At 34.2% G+C, this 24,260-nt stretch overlaps 1 protein-coding gene across 1 annotated transcript in view; it reads left to right on the top strand.

Annotated features, from left to right (window-relative positions):
- Positions 1 to 3,726: 3,726 nt before the first annotated feature.
- Positions 3,727 to 24,260, top strand: part of LOC141680959 (uncharacterized) — a 91,534-nt gene continuing 71,000 nt past the window's right edge. Inside the window, exon 1 of the mRNA XM_074487031.1 lies at positions 3,727 to 4,020. Within this exon, the coding sequence (XP_074343132.1) occupies positions 3,727 to 4,020 (294 nt within the window). The remainder of the gene's footprint in view (positions 4,021 to 24,260) is intronic.

Below are 24,260 nucleotides of genomic sequence, written 5' to 3'. Positions count from 1 at the left end.
TGGAATGGAGTTTCAGAGAGGAGAAATCGCACCTTGTTGGACATGGTGCGATCGATGATGAGTCATGCAGATCTTCCAATTAGTTTCTGGGGTTACGCTCTAGAAACAGCGGCTTTCACACTTAACCGTGTTCCTACTAAGAAGGTTCAAAAGACTCCATATGAGATATGGAAAGAGAAACGGTCAGGCATGAACTTTATGAAAGTTTGGGGATGTAAGGCATTTGTGAAACGTCAAGAATCTGACAAGCTTGGACCTAAATCCGAAGAGTGCATTTTTGTAGGATACCCTAATGAAACAAAGGCGTATTATTTTTATAGTCCTTCTGAGCAGAAAGTATTTATTGCTCGAGATGCTGTCTTCATGGAAAGAGATTTTGTTTCCAAAAGAAACAGTGGGAGAACTATAGATCTCGATGAAGATCGAGAACCGCAAAATAGCATTGAACCTGAAGTGGAACAAGAGCAGAATAATGATAATGCTCAACAAACACAGGTTGTTCGTAGATCTGGTAGATTTCGCCATGAGCCAGAGAGATATGGATTTCTCATGACTCAGTGTGGTGATTTGATGCTCATAGATGAAGATGAGCCTCTCACATACCAAGATGCTATGAACAGTCCAGACTCTAAGAGATGGCTTGAAGCCATGAAATCCGAGATAGATTCCATGTACGAAAACCAAGTATGGACTTTGGTTGATCCACCTGAAGGGGTAAAACCCATAGGGTGCAAATGGGTTTTTAAAAAGAAAAAGGGCATGGATGGAAATGTTCAGACCTATAAAGCTAGGCTGGTTGCAAAAGGTTTCAAACAAATTCATGGTATTGACTATGATGAAACTTTCTCACCAGTGGCTATGGTCAAGTCTATAAGGATTTTACTTGCCATTGCAGCATTCCATGATTATGAAATCTGGCAAATGGATGTCAAAACAGCCTTCCTTAATGGAAGCCTTGAAGAGGATGTGTACATGACACAACCTGAGGGTTTTGTCGATCCAAGGAATGCTGGCAAGGTATGTAAATTGCGTCGATCCATTTATGGATTGAAGCAATCCTCTAGGAGATGGAATATCCGTTTTGATGAAATAGTCATAGAGTATGGCTTTGTTCAAAACGAAGATGAACCGTGTGTTTACAAGAAGGTTAATGGGAGCTATGTGGCATTCATAGTACTATATGTTGATGATATACTACTAATGGGGAATGACATACCTTCTCTAAAGGCTGTTAAGACGTGGTTAGGGAGCAATTTCTCCATTAAAGACTTAGGAGAGGCATCCTACATTCTAGGAATGAGGATCTATAGAGAAAGATCTAGAAGGATGATCGGTCTAAGTCAGAGCACATACATTGATAAGGTTTTGCATCGTTTCGGAATGCAAAATGCAAAAAGGGGATATGTCCCTGTGTCTCAAGGGATAACGATCTCTAAGGACCAATGTCCGAAATCATTGGATGAGAAGGACCACATGAATAAAGTTCCATATGCTTCAGCAATTGGATCTATCATGTATGCAATGGTATGTACTCGCCCAGATGTCTCGTATGCTTTGAGCATGACGAGCAGATACCAGTCTAATCCGGGTGAAGGTCACTGGACGGCAGTTAAGAATATTCTTAAGTACCTGAAAAGAACTAAAGATTCATTCTTGGTGTATGGAGGAGAAGAGAAACTCGTTGTAAAAGGTTACACCGATGCAAGTTTCCAAACAGACAGAGATGATACTGTATCACAGTCTGGTTTTGTGTTTTGTCTAAACGGAGGTGCTGTAAGCTGGAAGAGTTCAAAGCAAGAAACAGTAGCTGATTCTACAATGGAGGCTGAGTACATTGCAGCTTGTGAAGCAGCTAAGGAGGCCGTTTGGATTCGAAAGTTCATTTCTGTTTTGGGAGTGGTTCCATCGATCGCAGATCCCATTGATCTATACTGCGATAATAATGGAGCCATTGCACAGGCTAAAGAACCTAGATCACACTCCCGGGCTAAACATATACTCAGGAGATTTCACCTTATTCGAGAGATTAATGAAAGGGGTGATATACACATATGTAAAGTGCACACAAATGATAACATTGCAGACCCACTGACCAAAGGCTTGTCGCAGCAGAAGCACGATGGTCACACTAGTTCCATGGGTATTAGATATATGGGTGATTGGCTCTAGTGCAAGTGGGAGATTGTTAGTGTAGGTGCCCTAGAGGCAATACATTATTCTTTTATCTTTATGTCAGTTGATCATTCAATAAATGTATTTATTATGACCTTAATTACTGCGATATTTTGTTAGCATAATAAATGTCCTTAGAATCATGATACAAATTGTATAGTTTAAGTACATGACTTGAACTTGAGATTATATAATATATCATATTCTTAAAGGTCCCTAGTCGAGTATTATTATATAGGACAATAATAATACATAGATAGACTAGTATGTTGTTTGACAAGATAACCACATCTCATTGGTTATAAGTATGGGGATACTGAAGTCAATACATAGGTACATGTGAGAGTACATGGTACTGGACAGACCCACAGTGAGATTCTTCATGTTTAATAAAGTCATAAGAAAGACTCACAGTGATAATGGTGTAACGATCCTTTGACTTGAAATCATTATATTTCTATACGAGGATTAATATACTTTGACTACATTAAAAGTTACTTTTGATCGGGTGATGATAAAAGTGGACATCGGGTATATCATGAGTCGTATGAGAAATATGAATGATAGATAAAGGATTTAACCCTCCTATAATTAGGAGAGATATTATTGGCCTCTTGATTGAGTGAGATTATAAAAGCATGGCCATGCTCAAATAATGATTTGTTTCAATAATCTACTCATGCATCAAGTAAACCCAGATTAAATGTTGAAGAGGATGACTAAATACATGCCTCGAGTTTAATCTATAATATGTATGGTTAAAGGGATTATATTACACGGAAAAACATTAATCACGAAAGGTTTTATCTAATCACGATTTAATTATTGTTTAATTGGGTAACAATGATGTATTACTAGATACCGCTCATTGTTTATAATTTTATTAGAGAATAAAATTATTGCCAATTAAATAATAGCCTATAGGGTCACACAAATAGAGCACTTAATGGAATAGTTAATTTAAATTATGGATTTAAATTAATTGATGATTATTTGAATTTTATTATAATTAAGTAAGACTTAATTGAGATAATATAAATTCGAATTAAAAGGAATGTTTTTGCCCATAATAATTAAGTATGACTTAGTTATTAATTAAATAATAGAAATTCGTTTTTATTATTTAATCCAATACCTACTAGGGTTGGGCTTTGCTATTATGGGCCTTTTTAATCAGTCATTATAAATAGATAATGAGAGGTTAAAGAGGTTTGAACGTTTTTTAAGAAAACCCTAGCAGCAAAGAGAGGCAGAGGCAATTCAGATCGTCAAGAAGGAGGCTAGTACATCCATTCCGTAGTCAAGTTCGTGAGACGTTCTTGAAGGTGCTCGTGTGGATACCATAGAGGTGTTTCTCCGAGAGGTAGACACAAAGCGTGATAGCTAGGATCTCCGTTGAGTTCGTAAAAGTTAATCTCTTGAAAGGTATGATTCGTTATCTCCATAATCTGCCCATAATTATACATGGATCCTGTTTTTGGGTTTCGAATTTTTGTTTTATTTACGTTTATCCGCTGCGTTTTATGCCTTCGGAACCCAACAGTTGCTTGCGTAATGGTTGGTGATATTGATACCACAGTTGGTGAGAGAGATATTATTGCAGAGAAGAAGCCAAATGAAAATGAAAGGGGCATCATAATGGAGAAATCTGAAAAGAATCTTGAACGGATATCATCTGTTCATCCATCACTAATGGCCTTACAATACCCAATACTATTTCCCTTTGGTGAGGATGGTTACCATGATGAAATTCCGTATGTTGATTCCGAGACACAAACCAAAAAGAAACGCAAGAGAATCACCATGAAAGAATATACTCCTATCGATTACAGGTCCGAAAAAATGAAGGTACAAATAATATTTCCTCCCAAATGTACTGTATTTTTTGCTTAATAAATTTAATTATTTAACACCTACTACTATTGGCCTGACAGGACTCTATGTTCGTCTAGCTGGACGACTCTACCAACAATATATAGTCGATGCCTTTTCCTGTATAGAGCAGGCCCGATTATGGTGGTTGCGTACTCACCAGACAAATTTGAGGAGTGATTTGTACAACACATTGGCAAAGAAAGTTGTTAATGGAGGGACTGATGCAACAAATGTGGCGCCCTCCAAACCCGGGTCAGAAGTTTGGGGTCCACAACACAACACAATATATCAACCTGAATAAGAAATATTATTTATAATGACCCTGCTTCACAAAACCACGGATCGCAACAGGTTAAAGTATGAAAACAAGCCACAACCTTAATTATTACATCGTACCAAATCCCAACTAATTTAACTTACAATAGATAATAAAATCATTCTTACAACCTTGTTATCTCTCTACTGCCAATAGCTCCTGCTAACTCGATCAATCATAGTCTGGAATCCTAGCTCGAACATTGAACTGGGAAACCTTGCTAACAACCATATCCTTCTTAACTGTAGAATATATAAAAAGATTTGCAAGAGTGAGCCAACTAGCTCAGCAAGTCATATTATCAATAACTGAGGTTAAACAATAATAAATGAGATGATTCAAAAGAATCAAGTTCCTTGTTAAACAACCAATAGAATTGGATATTCATTTTAAGTTTCTAAAACCAAGGTTAGGCTGCTAATCAGTCACGCACTAACCCCGAGCAAAACACACAACATTGCTCTGACTACTGGATCCAAGGCCCACATTGGCCTAACTTGACCATCGATATGGTCTGACCACGAATCTGGTCCATACAAAGAAAACTATCCAATTCTAAATAGTTCAATATGATAAACAATAGAATTCAATAAAACCAGATCATAATCAGTAACAATAAAACATTTGTATAAAAGCATGGTGAAAATTCATGGTTACCGAAAGGGTATGTCAAAGTTCATAAAAGAAGTGGCCTCCAGCCGGTAGGATAATCGAGTATTAGATGAATAATGTTTTTACAAAGTTTTTGTGCTTCGATATCACAAGGTATGGTTAAGTATAAAAGTTTCTGTATATATAAACAATTTTGTTCCAGTGTTTGGTATATGATGGATATATATTTGTGGAGTAGTATCGTATTTGTGTGGTTTAATATTTGGTAAATCCACAAGAAATGGTTCACAAAGAATAAGGCTTACGGCTCAAAGATCAAATGATGTGGCTCAGGTTCAAGGCTGGAGGATTCAAAGTATTTCCAATATAAACAAAGCTATTTTGAATATTAACCATAGGTCACAAGAGAATTTAAAAATATTTGCAATAAATCTCGATAAAGGTTTAGAAGTACTTGCATTATCATAATCGATTTCAACTTCACTTGTACTTGTCTAATGACCTCTTTCAACAATCACTCGTCGGCTTCTTATATACCTCGCTTCTATCCTCTAATCACTTGCTGTATTTTCTACATGTTAATTCTATTTTCTGATCACCTGCTTTTCTTTCTTACGCCTTGCTTACTCTGCTAGGCATCATAAGTATCTATCAATATTCCACTCATACGATTCTGTTCAACACATACTTCTATCCACCCTTCGTTTCACCTAAATCCGATTAACGGATCAAAAGTTATGCTATAAACCAGTAATCACCGAATATATAGACCGACAGTCAATCAACAAGTCACATATAACACATAATTCGTCACATAATCAATGACATATCATTTATAAAGACATTTCGGGTCATAAATAGGCTTTCTGGTATTTAAAATGATTTTTAAAACATTTTTCGGAATTAAAACGAGTCGTTGGATCAATTTCGGAATAATAAACAGGGTTCGTCTGGCTCCGAAACAATTTTAGAATAATTATCGAGCCTTGAAAATAATTTAGAATAATATTTTAAAGCTCGAAACTATTTTTCGGAATTTTTAAATCAGTTTTAAATAATTAAATCTAATTAAATAATTAATTAAAATCAATTAATAATTAATTAAATCAACTAATCAATTAATTTTTGAATTAATTGACTAATTAATCAATAAAAATTAACTGAAATCAATTAAATAATTAATTCAGATTTATTTTTTGAATTAAAAATAATTTTTTGAATTAAAATAATGATTTTTTGAAATTAAAATAATCATTTTCGGATTTTTCTGAAATTAAAAACAATTTTGAAAATAATTTATAAAAAGAAATCCGAATTTTAAAAGAATTCAAAACAGGAATCCAGAATTTGTAAAATTCTGGAAACTTCAGGTACTAACTTGCAAAAACGTCAAAAACATTTCTGATTTAGGGAATTTTTGGATCAAAACCGGGTCAAAATCCGGGTTGATGGATCAGGAAACGGGTCAACAGTCGGGTTGCCAAGAACAACCCAGACCCGCCGGAAATTTTGCAGAATCCGGCGAGGTCGGGAAGCTCCGGCGACCTCGATTCAAGCCTATTTCGAATCGTTTCTTTTGATTTATTAGCTCCAATCGATTACACACCACCCCAACATCTCTGCCAGTCGATTATCATCGAGTAACAATGGCCCAGGCAGCTTTTCCGGCCAAATTCAAAGAAAATCCGGCGAGCATAAATAAAATCCGGCAGAAAATTTTAAAAGACAACTCCGTACTTTTCAGGAATCGTTTGTATGATATAAATACATGGTTCGATTGCAAATTTGATAAGGAACACAAAGAACCCATCCAGATCAACTGAAAACCCCTAACAAAGATTTCCCCAAATCGAATTGAAAACATTCAAACATTATAAACCCTAATTTCTTCAATCAGAGAATCAAACTTAAAATTAAACATGTTATTGAACTCCAAATTTGAAGTATAATATACCAAAATGATCAGGAAAACAAGCTCTACAACATACAATCATCAAATCATTCAAACAACCACCCGTACAAAAATTCATAGTTTAAATACCAAGAAATTGGAATATAAATAATTAAATAGAAAATCACCTGATGTTTCTGGGTTGAAATTGATGGAAGATTTGGATTCTAGATTTCAGTAGCTTCGTTTTGAGTATATGTACGCCAAAATCGGATATCGATAACGCCTCCGAATTTGTGTTTGATTATGAAGAACATAATATAATTATAGTATTTTCTCTGTAAAAATTCTGTAAATACTGTTTGCAAATGATTTCTGGTACAAAATAAAATACGGTAAAGGCTATTTATAATTACGGGAAATTAGTATCCCGGTGGATCATTCCGGATATAAAACGGTACGTTTATTTATAAAAACTGATCCAAACGGTATCGGTTTTCGGGATAATTATCCAAATCAGTACAATTTGTACTGCGGTCTTGGTCTCAGCGCCTGATTACACGTACTACGAAGTGATAATTGGGATAGTTTAATAAAAAGCTCCCGTTTATCGAAAATACGGGTTTTATTGATTTACCGAAACGAATAATGTATCGAAAATGTTGCGCCGGGACCCGCGCAGGACAAACCGTACGCCGGATCGAAAAAGTCGAAACATGGAATATGCTCGGAATATTACAATTAGGTTAGGAAGGAGTTCTCGGAAGAGTTTCGGGTTCCAAAAACGTAACATCGGGTGACGTCGGTTGGTTCCCGTTTTTATAAAATAGGTTTTAAATATCCGGAAAAAGATTTTATAAATTTCATATGATCCTTATAAATCCATAAATCAACATAAAAATAATTAGGAAGATATGAAAATTATCTATATTTTATTTTGAACATATAAAAATTAAAATACTCAATTGATATCATTTTTAAACATCCAAACACATTTAACACTTAACAAATAATTCACAAAATAGATACTGAACATGTATAATAATTATTTATTGGCAAAAAAACCTGTGGCGCCCTCCAAACTCGGGTCAGAAGTTTGGGGTCCACACACACACCTTAATTATAACCTGCTTATAACAATAATAAAGATAATAATAATAATATGCAATGACCCTGCTTACTCACTACCACGGATCGCAACAGGTTAAAGTATGCACACAAGCCAACACACTAATATATTACAAACCGTTCAAATCCCAACTATTTCAAACTCACACTGAGTATCAAATGTTATTACAAACTTTTACAAACTTAAATTATCCCAAAAGAAGCCTACTAGCTCAGCTTCCTCAACCTGAACCCCTAGCTCTCGCACTGGATTGGGGATCCTCGCTACCAACTGGTTCCTTTTTAACTGGAAAGAATATAAACAACATCGCACAAATGAGCTAACTAGCTCAGCAAGTCACAACGACAAAACTGAGAATAATGATCATCAGGTGACTATGATTATGATATCAAGTGAACATTGGATTATGATTTAGAATTGGATATTATATTTTTTTTAAATTAAAAACCAAGGTTAGGCTGCTGATCAGTCACGCACTAACCCCGAGCAAGGCACACATCATTGCTCTAACTACTGGATCCAAGGCACACATTGGCCTAACTTGACCATTATGTGGTCTGACCACGAATCTGGTCCACAATTTTATAAAAACAATCCAATTCTAACATAATAACAGAATATGCAATAATAAACAATAACCAAAACCATTAACAACAATGAATGTTTAATAATGAAAGGTTCTCAATCTTTGTAAGGATCAATAAAGTAATTTAAAAGCTTGAACGCTGGTTAATGAAAGAATTGGATAACAAAAGAATCAATATTTCAGGGTTTCAAAGATTTGGGCTCTCAAAGCATAGGATGCAAAGGTTGAATGTATAAGTAATTCAGTTCATTGTTTGGAATTTTGTTTGCATGTATTTATGGAATAGTATTGTATATTTGAGGTTCGAGTTTGGGTTTACAATAATCAATGGCTTAGAAAGAATATGGTTCATGGTTCAAGAACAATAACTGAAATCAGGGTTTAGGTTTCCGTGCTTCAAAGCACTTGCAATGCCAACAAGACTATCAAGAGTTACAATATCTCGAGAAAGTTCAGAACACTTGCCTGGTATTAGCTTTCTACAATGCACTCGCTTCCACTTACAACCGTCTTACTCCTCAACTATCTGTTTCCCCTTTCTACGCCTTGCCTCTTCTGCTCACATATTATAAACATCTATCAATCATTAACTCACAAGATTCTATTCAACACATACTTCTATCTACCCTTCGTTTCACCCAAATCCGATTAACGGACTGAAAGTTATACTTGCTTCAAAGCACTTGCAATGCCAACAAGACTATCAAGAGTTACAATATCTCGAGAAAGTTCAGAACACTTGCCTAGTATTAGCTTTCTACAATGCACTCGCTTCCACTTACAACCGTCTTACTCCTCAACTATCTGTTTCCCCTTTCTACGCCTTGCCTCTTCTGCTCACATATAATAAACATATATCAATCATTAACTCACAAGATTCTATTCAACACATACTTCTATCTACCCTTCGTTTCACCCAAATCCGATTAACGGACTGAAAGTTATACAATAACCAAGTAAATACCGAATATATAGACCAATAGTCAATCAACAAGTCACATATAGCACATAATACATCACGTAATCAACGATATATCATTTATAAAGAAGTCTCAGATCATAATTAGGCTTTCTGGTATTTAAAATGATTTTTAAAACATTTTTCGGAATTAAAACGGGTCGTTGGATCAATTTCGGAATAATAAACAGGGTTCGGTTGGCCAATTCTGGCTCCGAAACAATTTTAGAATAATTATCGAGCCTTGAAAATAATTTAGAATAATATTTTAAAGCTCGAAACTATTTTTCGGAATTTTTAAATCATTTTTAAATAATTAAATCTAATTAAATAATTAATTAAAATCAATTAATAATTAATTAAATCAATTAATCAATTAATTTTCGAATTAATTGACTAATTAATCAATTAAAAATTAACTGAAATTAATTAACTAATTAATTCAGATTTATTTGTGAATTAAAAATAATTTTCGGAATTAAAATAATAATTTTTAGAATTTTCAGAAATTAAAAACGAATTTTTATAATAAAAATAAATGGGAAATATGATTTTTAAATATTTTTAAAATAGGAATCCTATTTTTGCAAAGTCTGGAAACTTCAGGGACCTTAACTTCAGGGACCAAACTGTAAATTTTACATCCCGTCGCCGGAAAACACAGGGGTGGCCGGAGAACACGATCCCGGCCTCCTCACCTTACCACAAGCTCCAGATCACATCTACACAACACCAGGAACATAACCATGCAATCAAAACAACCTAAAAATCCCTGAGTTGGCCGGATTTTGGCCGTGAAGTTTGCCAGTTTCCGGCGAACTTCGGAAATATTCAAAACACAACTCCCTTCTCCACGGACCTCGTTGGTTCATGAAACTTATACGACTAGATTGCAAATTTCACAGAGAACACAACCCACTATATCACAACATCAATCTATTACAGAATAAGAAACCCCCAAATTTCAATTAAGAACATTCATACGGGTTATAAACCCTAATTTTAAAATTCGAAGATCAAACTCAAATTTGAACATGTTATTGAACTCCAAATCAGACGTATGACATATGAAAATCATCAGGAAAACAAGCTCTACAACATGCAATCATCAAATCATACAAACAATCATCCGAACAAAAATTCATATTTTTAATAAAATAAATTCGAAAATAAATAAATTTTTAGAAATTAAACCTTTGATTCTGCAGGTGTATGGATTACAGATTCTGAAAGAGCTTCTCAAGACCTTCAAATCCAGTACTCGAGCTTTTCAAACAAAGATCACTAACACCTTCAAAAGTTGGTTTGATTTTCAGAAAGGTTTATGAATATATGATTTTCTCTGTAAAAATTCTGTAAATACTGTTTGCAAATGATTTCCGGTACAAAATAAAATACGGTAAAGGCTATTTATAATTACGGGAAATTAGTATCCCGTTGGATCATTCCGGATATAAAACGGTACGTTTATTTATAAAAACTGATCCAAACGGTATCGGTTTTCGGGATAATTATCCAAATCAGTACAATTTGTACTGCGGTCTTGGTCTCAGCGCCTGATTACACGTACTACGAAGTGATAATTGGGATAGTTTAATAAAAAGCTCCCGTTTATCGAAAATACGGGTTTTATTGATTTACCGAAACGAATAATGTATCGAAAATGTTGCGCCGGGACCCGCGCAGGATAAACCGTACGCCGGATCGAAAAAGTCGTAACATGGAATATGCTCGGAATATTACAATTAGGTTAGGAAGGAGTTCTCGGAAGAGTTTCGGGTTCCAAAAACGTAACATCGGGTGACGTCGGTTGGTTCCCGTTTTTATAAAATAGGTTTTAAATATCCGGAAAAAGATTTTATAAATTTCATATGATCCTTATAAATCCATAAATCAACACAAAAATAATTAGGAAGATATGAAAATTATCTATATTTTATTTTGAACGTATAAAAATTAAAATACTCAATTGATATCATTTTTAAACATCCAAACACATTTAACACTTAACAAATAATTCACAAAATAGATACTGAACATGCATAATAATTATTTATTGGCAAAAATAATTACACGATATATCCCGGATATTACATCCTTCCCCCCTTAAAAGGATTCTGTCCTCAGAATCTCCTAAGAAAACAAATGAGGATACTTTTCTCTCATATCACTTTCTAACTTCCAGGTTGACTTCTCAACCTTTGGGTTTCTCCACAATACTCTTACTAACTTTACCACTTTATTTCTCAATACTTTCCCTCTTTTCTCTAGAATCTCTATCGGACTCTCTACATATGATAAATCTGCCTGAAGCTCTATTAGCTCATGTTCTATTACTTGCCTGGAGTCTGGATTATATTTCTTAAGCATTGATACGTGAAAATATTGTGAGTGTGCTCCATGTGCGGGGGTAACGACAACTCGTAAACTACTTTACCAACGTGTTTTAAAATTCCAAAAAGATCCGACATATCCTGGCTCAGCTTTCCTTTCTTTTCAAATCTTCACTAATTCCGTTCATGGTGATAGTTTCAGTAATACCAAACTTTCTTCTTCGAATTTCATATCTTTCCTTGATTAATCTGTATATTTCCTTTGCCGATCTTGTACTGTTATCAATCTTTTCTGGATATCTTTAATAGCTTTCTTTGTATGCTGCACCAATTTAGGTCCAAGTATTTTGCGTTTTCCTATTTCGTTCCAATACACTGGAGATCTGAATTTGCGTCTCTAAAGGGTTTCATAGGGTGGCATACCAATATTGGCGTGATAACTGTTGCTGTAAGCAAATTCTACCGGGGGTAAATACTCGTCTCAATTTCCTTTAGAATCAATAGCACACATGTGTAACATGTCCTCGATTGTTTGGATCGTTGCTTTTACTCTAGTTGTCCGTCTGCGGGTGGTAAGCCGTACTCATATTCAATCTTGTTCCTAAACATTCTTGTAAACTCTTCCAAAATCTCGAATTAAATCTTGGATCTCGATCGAATACGATAGACACAAGAATTTCATGACGAACTACAATTTCCTTCAGGCACCTATGGACCAACTTATCGAGCGAAAATCTTTCGTTTATAGGTAGAAAATGAGCTGACTTGGTAAATCTATCCACTATAAGCCAAATGGCATCATGATTAGTTTTTGTGCTTGGTAACCCCAACTATGAAATCTATGGTGATATGCTCCCACTTCCACTCTGGAACTTCCAATGACTGTAGTAATCCACTTGATCTCTGATGCTCTACTTTAACTCTGTTGACATATATAACATCTGCTAATTCACTCCGCAATTCCCCACTTCATATCTAACCACGTATAATTTCCTTTAAATCTCTATACATCTTGGTACTCCCTGAATGGATTGAATACCTTGAATTATGAGATTTCTGTAGAATTTTATTCTTTAGTTCCATCACTGGTGGAATCCAAGTTCTAGAAGAATACCTTGATCGTCCTTTTTGCGTGCACTATTCTTCACATACTAAATGATTTATATCCTGATCTACTACCTCTTCCTGACACTTCTTTATCTTTTCTAACAATCCCGACTGAAAAGTTATACTTATATATTCTCACTCCTTTTTGGATCATGCACTCTGACTTCCAATTCCATCCTCTAGAATTCCATAGATAATTCTTCTGGTACAGTCTCTGTATTCATTCTTTCTCCTTCTTGCTCATCTCTTGCCACTACATTTGCTTTTTCTAGAGAGTTCATACTCCAACTCTTGTGGTCTGTATATATCTCACATCTTTCTCTATACTTATAGTATTTCCCAATCTTTCAAAATGAATATTATTGTTGCTTTTAATTCTCAGTTATGAGTAGGGTACTTCTGCTCATAAGGTTTCGGTTGTCTGGATGCATATGCAATAACTTTATTGTTTTGCGTCAACACACATCCTATTCCCTTACGAGAAATATTACTACAAACTACTAAATCCCCCTGATGCTTTCAATGTGATAAAATAGGTGCTGTAACCATTCTTTCATTTAACTCCGCAAAGCTTTCTTCACCCTTCTCCATTTCATATAACCTTCTTGCTTTTCCTGGTTAACTTCATCTCGAATATTACAACTTTCAAGAAATCTTACACAAAAATTTCCAATAATAACTGGCCATGATAAAACTCCTTACTTTTGTTGGTGCTTCTGGTCTTTCTTCATTCATATATCTTTAAATTTTTCTGCTGAATCCCCTTTTTGCCTCCTCCTTACTGACTGTCTATACTAAGAATTATACTTCCTGCCATTAAAGTTTTCATCTGGTAAATTCTTTCTATACCGCTTCTTTCTTCTTTGACTCCTCAGCTATCATTGTATAGGTTGCATGGTTCTTCTTAATTAACGTAAGTATATCTTATTCAAATTCTTCCTTCAAAATTCTACTCATCAAATTTAAATATCACTGGTATATCAGTTCATCCCACTAACATTTCTAAAATTTTATAACAACAGTACTGAGTTCTGAAAATCATCTTTGATATGTCCATAAGTTCAATCTTTACTTGGTAATATACCCATTCTTAAATCAATCTTATAAAAATACCTTGCTTCGTTCATTTAGTTAAACAAATCATTGGTTTCGAGGTAACAGATATCTGCTCTTGAGAGTAAACTTGTTGAGCTTTTGCTAACACATGATCTCACCCTTCCATCTTTCTTATTAACACATCGTGCCGGTGCACTTTAAGGGGGTACGCTAGGTCCAGTTGCTTTTTCTTCTAATCATCTCATGCGTTTGCTCTGGTAACTTCTTCATTTTATCTGGTGCCATTCTGTGCGGGGGTTTGGACACTGACTTCATTTCAGGTGCTAAATCAATCATAAACACATTTTCTTTATTTAAAGGAAATATTGGAAACTCATCTGGAAATATGTCTTGATACTGTAAAATCCTCAAGTTCGGTCTGCTCCTAACTCTTATTTATAATCGCCATAACACTTATATTTTGGTCACTGTAATCTTAAATTATTATTATTATTTTATTTTTTTAACAAATTCTTTACTTTCCTTTGTCCTTTAAACTTCTTCATGTTCTCATTTGGCGTCTTCAGAACTATCTTCCGTTACGACGGTTTACCTAGGCATCACACTTGAATAGTTAATCCACTTCTTATAATAATATCAAATCTTCTTATCTCAAATGATATCAATTCTTCACATCTTAATGCCAGAAATATCGATTCCGTCATTGGTACTTACATATTTAATGACTGCACGTTTTTAATTTGCTAGTCCTTTAGTCCTAGACTTATTGATTTGACAGGATAATTCATCTTATCAATAAAACCTTGAGAGATATATGATCAAGTTGCTCCCATATCTTTTAATACTTTAACGCATAAGGTATCCGCAATAATCTTCCACGTCTTCACATCCATATTCTTAATAACATATCGCAAATTCTCGTTCTCGGAGACGTATCCCTTATTGAAGTAGATTCCCTTAACTGTTAATGCATCCTGGGCTAGGGACAGTGATTTGTAGTTTTCACCATATGCCCTTGTTTCCTTTCCATGCATGCTAGGTAGATGAGATTTTGCCCGCTGAGTGTATAATACGTTAACTTTTGTTTGAAAAACTCTCACAAGGAACAACGGTACAACGAAACAAATAGAAGGATTCACAATTTTAATAAACTTAGAGTTGAAGAGAAAGAAGAAGTAATGATTTGAATATGAAGGAGACAACCACATTGGTACTTAAGATGGCCAGTCTTTCATACCGTATGGCATACATCACATGATTAGGTGACGTCCCACCCGACTCTTCGTCATTCCGACAAAGTATCTCATCATAACACTGTTTGTCCCAATCAGAAAGAAAAACTTGAGGGGAACAATTAAATTTGAAAGGAATGCAAAATCCTTACATTTTGATATCATCAGAAAGAATTTATTAAGAAAGGAGTTCATACATTTTAGGAATTAAAAAGGAATATATGCTGTAATATTGAGGATAAGAATGATACCATTGATCACCATCCACATTTCACTTGTATTCATCTTTCGAATTTGATTGATCATATCCCAATTGAATCATATAATAACTTTAGAAGTATGCTAAAATGCCTTCGTAACTAAGCATTATGGTAGATTCTTACTTGTTAAGTCTCGCATCTGTAACGTCGTACCTACACGTACAATACTTTAACAATTTGGTCATAAGAAGGACAACAACCAATTCATATAGTGAGGACAACCAGAGTGTGATTTTCAAAATTTTCAAAATTTTTAACAAGTTTTCGAAAAAGATTTTTCCTCACAAAATTTCTAAAAGCCTTTTCGAATAAAATAATTTTTAAACATCGGTTGTCAAGATACTACTTGAGTTTCTTGTTTGTCAAAAGACTCGGATTAGCTGGAAGGATATTATTTTAGATTTAGTATTATTAATTCAGAGGACGAAGTAATCTGCGATTATGAGGAAGTTGGTTATTCCTAACAAGGAGGTACAAATATTGTTTGATAAGATTAACAACAAAACCAGCGTATGGAGTAACTATTCATCCAATTACTGGAATTATCAGAGTTCAAGGAATTCATGGATTTAATGGAAGCCTGAGCACGACCGAAGAAGATTGGGAAGATTTCCAGACTTTTCTAAAAAGAAGAATATTGTTAATAAAATGATCGTTATATTATATTTTGTGAATTATTTGTTAAGTGTTAAATGTGCTTGGATGTTTAAAAATGATATCAATTGAGTATTTTAATTTTTATATGTTCAAAATAAAATATAGATAATTTTCATATCTTCCTAATTATTTTTATGTTGATTTATGGATTTATAAGGATCATATGAAATTTATAAAATCTTTTTCCGGATATTTAAAACCTATTTTATAAAAACGGGAACCAACCGACGTCACCCGATGTTACGTTTTTGGAACCTGAAACTCTTCCGAGAACTCCTTCCTAACCTAATTGTAATATTCCGGGCATATTCCATGTTTCGACTTTTTCGATCCGGCGTACGGTTTGTCCTGCGCGGGTCCCGGCGCAACATTTTCGATACATTATTCGTTTCGGTAAATCAATAAAACCCGTATTTTCGATAAACGGGAGCTTTTTATTAAACTATCCCAATTATCACTTCGTAGTACGTGTAATCAGGCACGGAGACCAAGACCGCAGTACAAATTGTACTGATTTGGATAATTATCCCGAAAACCGATACCGTTTGGATCAGTTTTTATAAATAAACGTACCGTTTTATATCCGGAATGATCCAACGGGATACTAATTTCCCGTAATTATAAATAGTCTTTACCGTATTTTATTTTGTACCGGAAATCATTTGGAAACAGTATTTACAGAATTTTTACAGAGAAAATACTATAATTATATTATGTTCTTCATAATCAAACACAAATTCGGAGGCGTTATCGATATCCGATTTTGGCGTACATATACTCAAAACGAAGCTACTGAAATCTAGAATCCAAATCTTCCATCAATTTCAACCCAGAAACATCAGGTGATTTTCTATTTAATTATTTATATTAGAATTTCTTGGTATTTAAACTATGAATTTTTGTACGGGTGGTTGTTTGAATGATTTTATGATTGTATGTTGTAGAGCTTGTTTTCCTAATCATTTTGGTATATTATACTTCAAATTTGGAGTTCAATAACATGTTTAATTTTAAGTTTGATTCTCTGATTGAAGAAATTAGGGTTTATAATGTTTGAATGTTTTCAATTCGATTTGGGGAAATCTTTGTTAGGGGTTTTCAGTTGATCTGGATGGGTTCTTTGTGTTCCTTATCAAATTTTCAGTCGAACCATGTATTTATATCATACAAACGATTCCTGAAAAGTACGGAGTTGTCTTTTAAAATTTTCTGCCGGATTTTATTTATGCTCGCCGGATTTTCTTTGAATTTGGCCGGAAAAGCTGCCTGGGCCATTGTTACTCGATGATAATCGACTGGCAGAGATGTCGGGGTGGTGTGTAATCGATTGGAGCTAATAAATCAAAAGAAACGATTCGAAATAGGCTTGAATCGAGGTCGCCAGAGCTTCCCGACCTCGCCGGATTCTGCAAAATTTCCGGCGGGCCTGGGTTGTTCTTGGCAACCCGACTGTTGACCCGTTTCCTGATCCATCAACCCGGATTTTGACCCGGTTTTGATCCAAAAATTCCCTAAATCAGAAATGTTTTTGACGTTTTTGCAAGTTAGTACCTGAAGTTTCCAGAATTTTACAAATTCTGGATTCCTGTTTTGAATTCTTTTAAAATTCGGATTTCTTTTTATAAATTATTTTCAAAATTGTTTTTAATTTCAGAAAAATCCGAAAATGATTATTTTAATTTCAAAAATCATTATTTTAATTCCAAAAATTATTTTTAATTCAAAAAATAAATCTGAATTAATTATTTAATTAATTTCAGTTAATTTTTATTGATTAATTAGTCAACTAATTCGAAAATTAATTGATTAATTGATTTATTTAATTATTACTTGATTTTAATTAATTATTTAATTAGATTTAATTATTTAAAACTGATTTAAAAATTCCGAAAAATAGTTTCGAGCTTTAAAATATTATTCTAAATTATTTTCAAGGCTCGATAATTATTCTAAAATTGGTTCGGAGCCAGAATTGGCCAACCGAACCCTGTTTATTATTCCGAAATTGATCCAACGACTCGTTTTAATTCCGAAAAATGTTTTAAAAATCATTTTAAATACCAGAAAGCCTATTTATGACCCGAAATGTCTTTATAAATGATATGTCATTGATTATGTGATGAATTATGTGTTATATGTGACTTGTTGATTGACTGTCGGTCTATATATTCGGTGATTACTGGTTTATAGCATAACTTTTGATCCGTTAATCGGATTTAGGTGAAACGAAGGGTGGATAGAAGTATGTGTTGAACAGAATCGTATGAGTGGAATATTGATAGATACTTATGATGCCTAGCAGAGTAAGCAAGGCGTAAGAAAGAAAAGCAGGTGATCAGAAAATAGAATTGACATGTAGAAAATACAGCAAGTGATTAGAGGATAGAAGCGAGGTATAGAAGAAGCCGACGAGTGATTGTTGAAAGAGGTCATTAGACAAGTACAAGTGAAGTTGAAATCGATTATGATAAGGCAAGTACTTCTAAACCTTTATCGAGATTTATTGCAAATATTTTTAAATTCTCTTGTGACCTATGGTTAATATTCAAAATAGCTCTGTTTATATTGGAAATACTTTGAATCCTCCAGCCTTGAACCTGAGCCACATCATTTGATCTTTGAGCCGTAAGCCTTATTCTTTGTGAACCATTTCTTGTTGATTTACCAAATATTAAACCACACAAATACGATACTACTCCACAAATATATATCCATCATATACCAAACACTGGAACAAAATTGTTTATATATACAGAAACTTTTATACTTAACCATACATTGTGATATCGAAGCACAAAAACTTTGTAAAAACATTATTCATCTAATACTCGATTTTCCTACCGGCTGGAGGCCACTTCTTTTATGAACTTTGACATACCCTTTCGGTAACCATGAATTTTCACCATGCTTTTATACAAATGTTTTATTGTTACTGATTATGATCTGGTTTTATTGAATTCTATTGTTTATCATATTGAACTATTTAGAATTGGATAGTTTTCTTTGTATGGACCAGATTCGTGGTCAGACCATATCGATGGTCAAGTTAGGCCAATGTGGGCCTTGGATCCAGTAGTCAGAGCAATGCTGTGTGTTTTGCTCGGGGTTAGTGCGTGACTGATCAGCAGCCTAACCTTGGTTTTAGAAACTTAAAATGAATATCCAATTCTATTGGTTGTTTAACAAGGAACTTGATTCTTTTGAATCATCTCATTTATTATTGTTTAACCTCAGTTATTAATAATATGACTTGCTGAGCTAGTTAGCTCACTCTTGCAAATCTTTTTATATATTCTACAGTTAAGAAGGATATGGTTGTTAGCAAGGTTTCCGAGTTCAATGTTCGAGCTAGGATTCCAGACTATGATTGATCGAGTTAGCAGGAGCTATTGGCAGTAGAGAGATAACAAGGTTGTAAGAATGATTTTATTATCTATTGTAAGTTAAATTAGTTGGGATTTGGTACGATGTAATAATTAAGGTTGTGGCTTGTTTTCATACTTTAACCTGTTGCGATCCGTGGTTTTGTGAAGCAGGGTCATTATAAATAATATTTCTTATTCAGGTTGATATATTGTGTTGTGTTGTGGACCCCAAACTTCCGACCCGGGTTTGGAGGGCGCCACAGGTTGGTATCAGAGCTACAGGTTATAAGTCACTGAAACAAGCCTAGATTGTCGGGATTGGGTAGAGGGTTAGGACTAGGAATGGGAAATAGAAAGATAGGTCATCGTGAGGTTGAGTGCGACTGTATAGTAGGTCTCTGGCACGGTTCGTGTTGCGATTCGGGATTCTTGACTAGCGACGTGATATCCAGGCAACGGCAATGGCAGATCCTGATTTCCCTGCATCAACTGATCGTTTGGAGCCTTCCGTTTAAAGATCATCATCTTCTCCCAGATTCAATTTGCGCCTTGTTCTTCCATCAGTATTAGCGGTATTACCTTCTGTTATGACAGTTGCGCCTCTCCAAGTTATTCAGCGCTATTCTATCATCTCTCGATATGAGACTACCTATTCAAGAACCTTCATTTGCTTATTCTTGTTCTTTTGAACATTCAATTATGAATGTATCTTTTCTGTTTACTATACAGCATATTCTATATCTTCAGTTTAAGAACCTTTCTAAGAAACAACAGCAATTGCGAAAAGGGACACGATAGTTGCAGTAAATAGTGAGCATTGAGATACAAATTAAGATGAGAAGGAGTTTGGAAAGAAGATTCAGGTGTTCTGGAGGATGGTGTTATCAGGTTATAAGAAGCTATTAGTAATTAGGCTACGCATGACTAGCTTGTGAAATGGAGTAGATAAGTGTTAAAGAGAGAGAGTTAGAGGAGATTAGAGATCTGAAGAATTTTTGAAATTAATGGTGTTGTAATGATGTGTTATATATTTTAACAAGATGATGTGACATTAGCTGATTTGTCGATTATTGGATAGTCTGTTTTACTTAATGATTGCAAAGTGGTTAACGGGAGTACTACCAGTATGGGAGCCTTAATGTGAAGCTACAAATGAGATAACGTGCAATGACAGTGGAAGTTTTAATTGATTACGGAAAGTAATAGACTCCAATGAAGGAGAGGAGATAAATGGAAGTGAATGGGCCTTTGAGTGATCGTTCTTTAACTTGGTATTTGGTCATAAGAAGGACAACAACCAATTCATATAGTGAGGACAACCAGAGGTGTGATTTTCAAAATTTTCAAAATTTTTAACAAGTTTTCGAAAAAGATTTTTCCTCACAAAATTTCTAAAAGCCTTTTCGAATAAAATAATTTATAAAAAGAAATCCGAATTTTAAAAGAATTCAAAACAGGAATCCAGAATTTGTAAAATTCTGGAAACTTCAGGTACTAACTTGCAAAAACGTCAAAAACATTTCTGATTTGAGGAATTTTTGGATCAAAACCGGGTCAAAATCTGGGTTGATGGATCAGGAAACGGGTCAACAGTCGGGTTGCCAAGAACAACCCCGACCCGCCGGAAATTTTGCAGAATCCGACGAGGTCGGGAAGCTCCGGCGACCTCGATTCAAGCCTATTTCGAATAGTTTCTTTTGATTTATTAGCTCCAATCGATTACACACCACCCCAACATCTCTGCCAGTCGATTATCATCGAGTAACAATGGCCCAGGCAGCTTTTCCGGCCAAATTCAAAGAAAATCCGGCGAGCATAAATAAAATCCGGCAGAAAATTTTAAAAGACAACTCCGTACTTTTCAGGAATCGTTTGTATGATATAAATACATGGTTCGATTACAAATTTAATAAGGAACACAAAGAACCCATCCAGATCAACTGAAAACCCCTAACAAAGATTTCCCCAAATCGAATTGAAAACATTCAAACATTATAAACCCTAATTTCTTCAATCAGAGAATCAAACTTAAAATTAAACATGTTATTGAACTCCAAATTTGAAGTATAATATACCAAATTGATCAGGAAAACAAGCTCTACAACATACAATCATCAAATCATTCAAACAACCACCCGTACAAAAATTCATAGTTTAAATACCAAGAAATTCGAATATAAATAATTAAATAGAAAATCACCTGATGTTTCTGGGTTGAAATTGATGGAAGATTTGGATTCTAGATTTCAGTAGCTTCGTTTTGAGTATATGTACGCCAAAATCGGATATCGATAACATCTCCGAATTTGTGTTTGATTATGAAGAACATAATATAATTATAGTATTTTCTCTGTATAAATTCTGTAAATACTGTTTGCAAATGATTTCCGGTACAAAATAAAATACGGTAAAGGCTATTTATAATTACGGGAAATTAGTATCCCGTTGGATCATTCCGGATATAAAACGGTACGTTTATTTATAAAAACTGATCCAAACGGTATCGGTTTTCGGGATAATTATCCAAATCAGTACAATTTGTACTGCGGTCTTGGTCTCAGCGCCTGATTACACGTACTACGAAGTGATAATTGGGATAGTTTAATAAAAAGCTCCCGTTTATCGAAAATACGGGTTTTATTGATTTACCGAAACGAATAATGTATCGAAAATGTTGCGCCGGGACCCGCGCAGGACAAACCATACGCCGGATCGAAAAAGTCGAAACATGGAATATGCTCGGAATATTACAATTAGGTTAGGAAGGAGTTCTCGGAAGAGTTTCGGGTTCCAAAAACGTAACATCGGGTGACGTCGGTTGGTTCCCGTTTTTATAAAATAGGTTTTAAATATCCGGAAAAAGATTTTATAAATTTCATATGATCCTTATAAATCCATAAATCAACATAAAAATAATTAGGAAGATATGAAAATTATTTATATTTTATTTTGAACATATAAAAATTAAAATAATCAATTGATATCATTTTTAAACATCCAAACACATTTAACACTTAACAAATAATTCACAAAATAGATATTGAACATGCATAATAATTATTTATTGGCAAAAATAATTACACGATATATCCCGGATATTACATCAGTAATATCCCATATTTTCAAATATTATTATTATAATTATTTGAAATTATTTATGTGATTTTATGTGAATTTTAAGAAATTATCTGTTAAGTGGAATTGATGTTTGGGTGTTTAAATGTGATATTATTTGAGTATTTGAATTTTTATATGTCCAGAATAAAATATAGATAATTGTGATATTTTTCTGGTAATTTTTGGAGTTTTATATAATTTTATAATGATTTATGTATTATTAATTATTTTCTAAATAATTACCAAAAATATTTTATAAAGCCGGGAATCGTCCGACTTCAACTGTTTTTGCGTTTTTATAACCCGAAACTCTTCCGAAAACTCCTTCCTAACCTAATCTGGTAATTCCGGACATTTTCCGTGTTTTGACTTTTTCGATCCGGATTACGGTTTGACCCGTGCGCGGCCCGGCGCAATATTTTCGATACGATAGTTATTTCGGTAATCAATAAAACCCGTATTTTCGAGAGACGGGATATTTTTTTACGTTATTTTCGTATATAGTGTTTTATAAAAAGCTCGGTTTTGATAATTATCTAATTCGGGTATTGAATTGTATCATTTTTGTAGTTACTTAGCGGTTAAGCAACTAATTTATCGATCCAATATGATCCAACGCGTACCAATATTCTATAAGTATAAATTGCTTTTTATTTATTATTAATTATTATTAAAAATCAGATTTTATTGTATTTTTTTCAGAAAATCAGAAAATCCTCTAAAATTTGTTCTTCATGTTCTTGAGAATCAATCTGGAATTTGAAGATGATTCTGGCCTCTGATTTTAATGTTCGAGTAGCCGTTTTGAAGCCCTCAACATCCTCTTTCTAATTCCATCATCAAAATCAACTGAGGATTGGTAATTCTAAAATTGATTTTTAGGGTTCTTAGTCGAAAATTGGGGGTTTGATTTCTGGATTGTTTTGAATGTTTTTAATGATGTTAACAGCTTTTCCATGATTAGGGGGATCAATTTATGCACTTATTTGAATCGTTTTAGTTCCGGTAGTGTTAAACCGAGTTCGTGGTTTTTGAATTTTTTATTTTTTCGATTTGTGAATTTATCGTGATAGCCTGATTGATTTTGATCATGAGTATTAATTATAGATGGCAGGAGCTTTAATCTAAGATATAAGTCGGTGTTTTTGGTTGAGGTTTCAGTAAGTTCGAAGTTCGCCGGTTTTTGGCCGGATAATGCTCGAGGATGATCGAGTTTCGATCGGTTTTTGCGTTTTAGTGACTGATTGTTATGGGTATATTGCAAACTGAGTTCCTGGGCAGATTTCGAGTCGATTGGTACTGAAAAAAAGTGTGTTTTGGTTGGTTTTGATGGCTGCCGGACGTGCTACCGGAAACGGAGTTCGCCGGTCGGATTCTGGAATTTTCCAGATTTCCGGCGGTGTTCATCACGTTTTCCGGTCACGTTCTTCGTCTGTCCGCCATCCTTCCCCACCGTTTAATCTAAACAGTCCTTCCCCTGTTCCACAAACATGTTTTTACTATTTTCTTTTATGTTTATTTCAAAATTCATTTTTTATTTTATTTTAAAAATCATTATTTTAATTCTGAAATTTTATTTTAATTCAAAAATAAA

Source organism: Apium graveolens, chromosome 8 (genome assembly GCF_009905375.1).
Source record: "Apium graveolens cultivar Ventura chromosome 8, ASM990537v1, whole genome shotgun sequence".
Taxonomy (NCBI): domain Eukaryota; kingdom Viridiplantae; phylum Streptophyta; class Magnoliopsida; order Apiales; family Apiaceae; genus Apium; species Apium graveolens.
The sequence above is the reverse complement of the archived record's forward strand: the minus strand, read 5'-3'. Positions and strand labels throughout refer to the sequence as shown.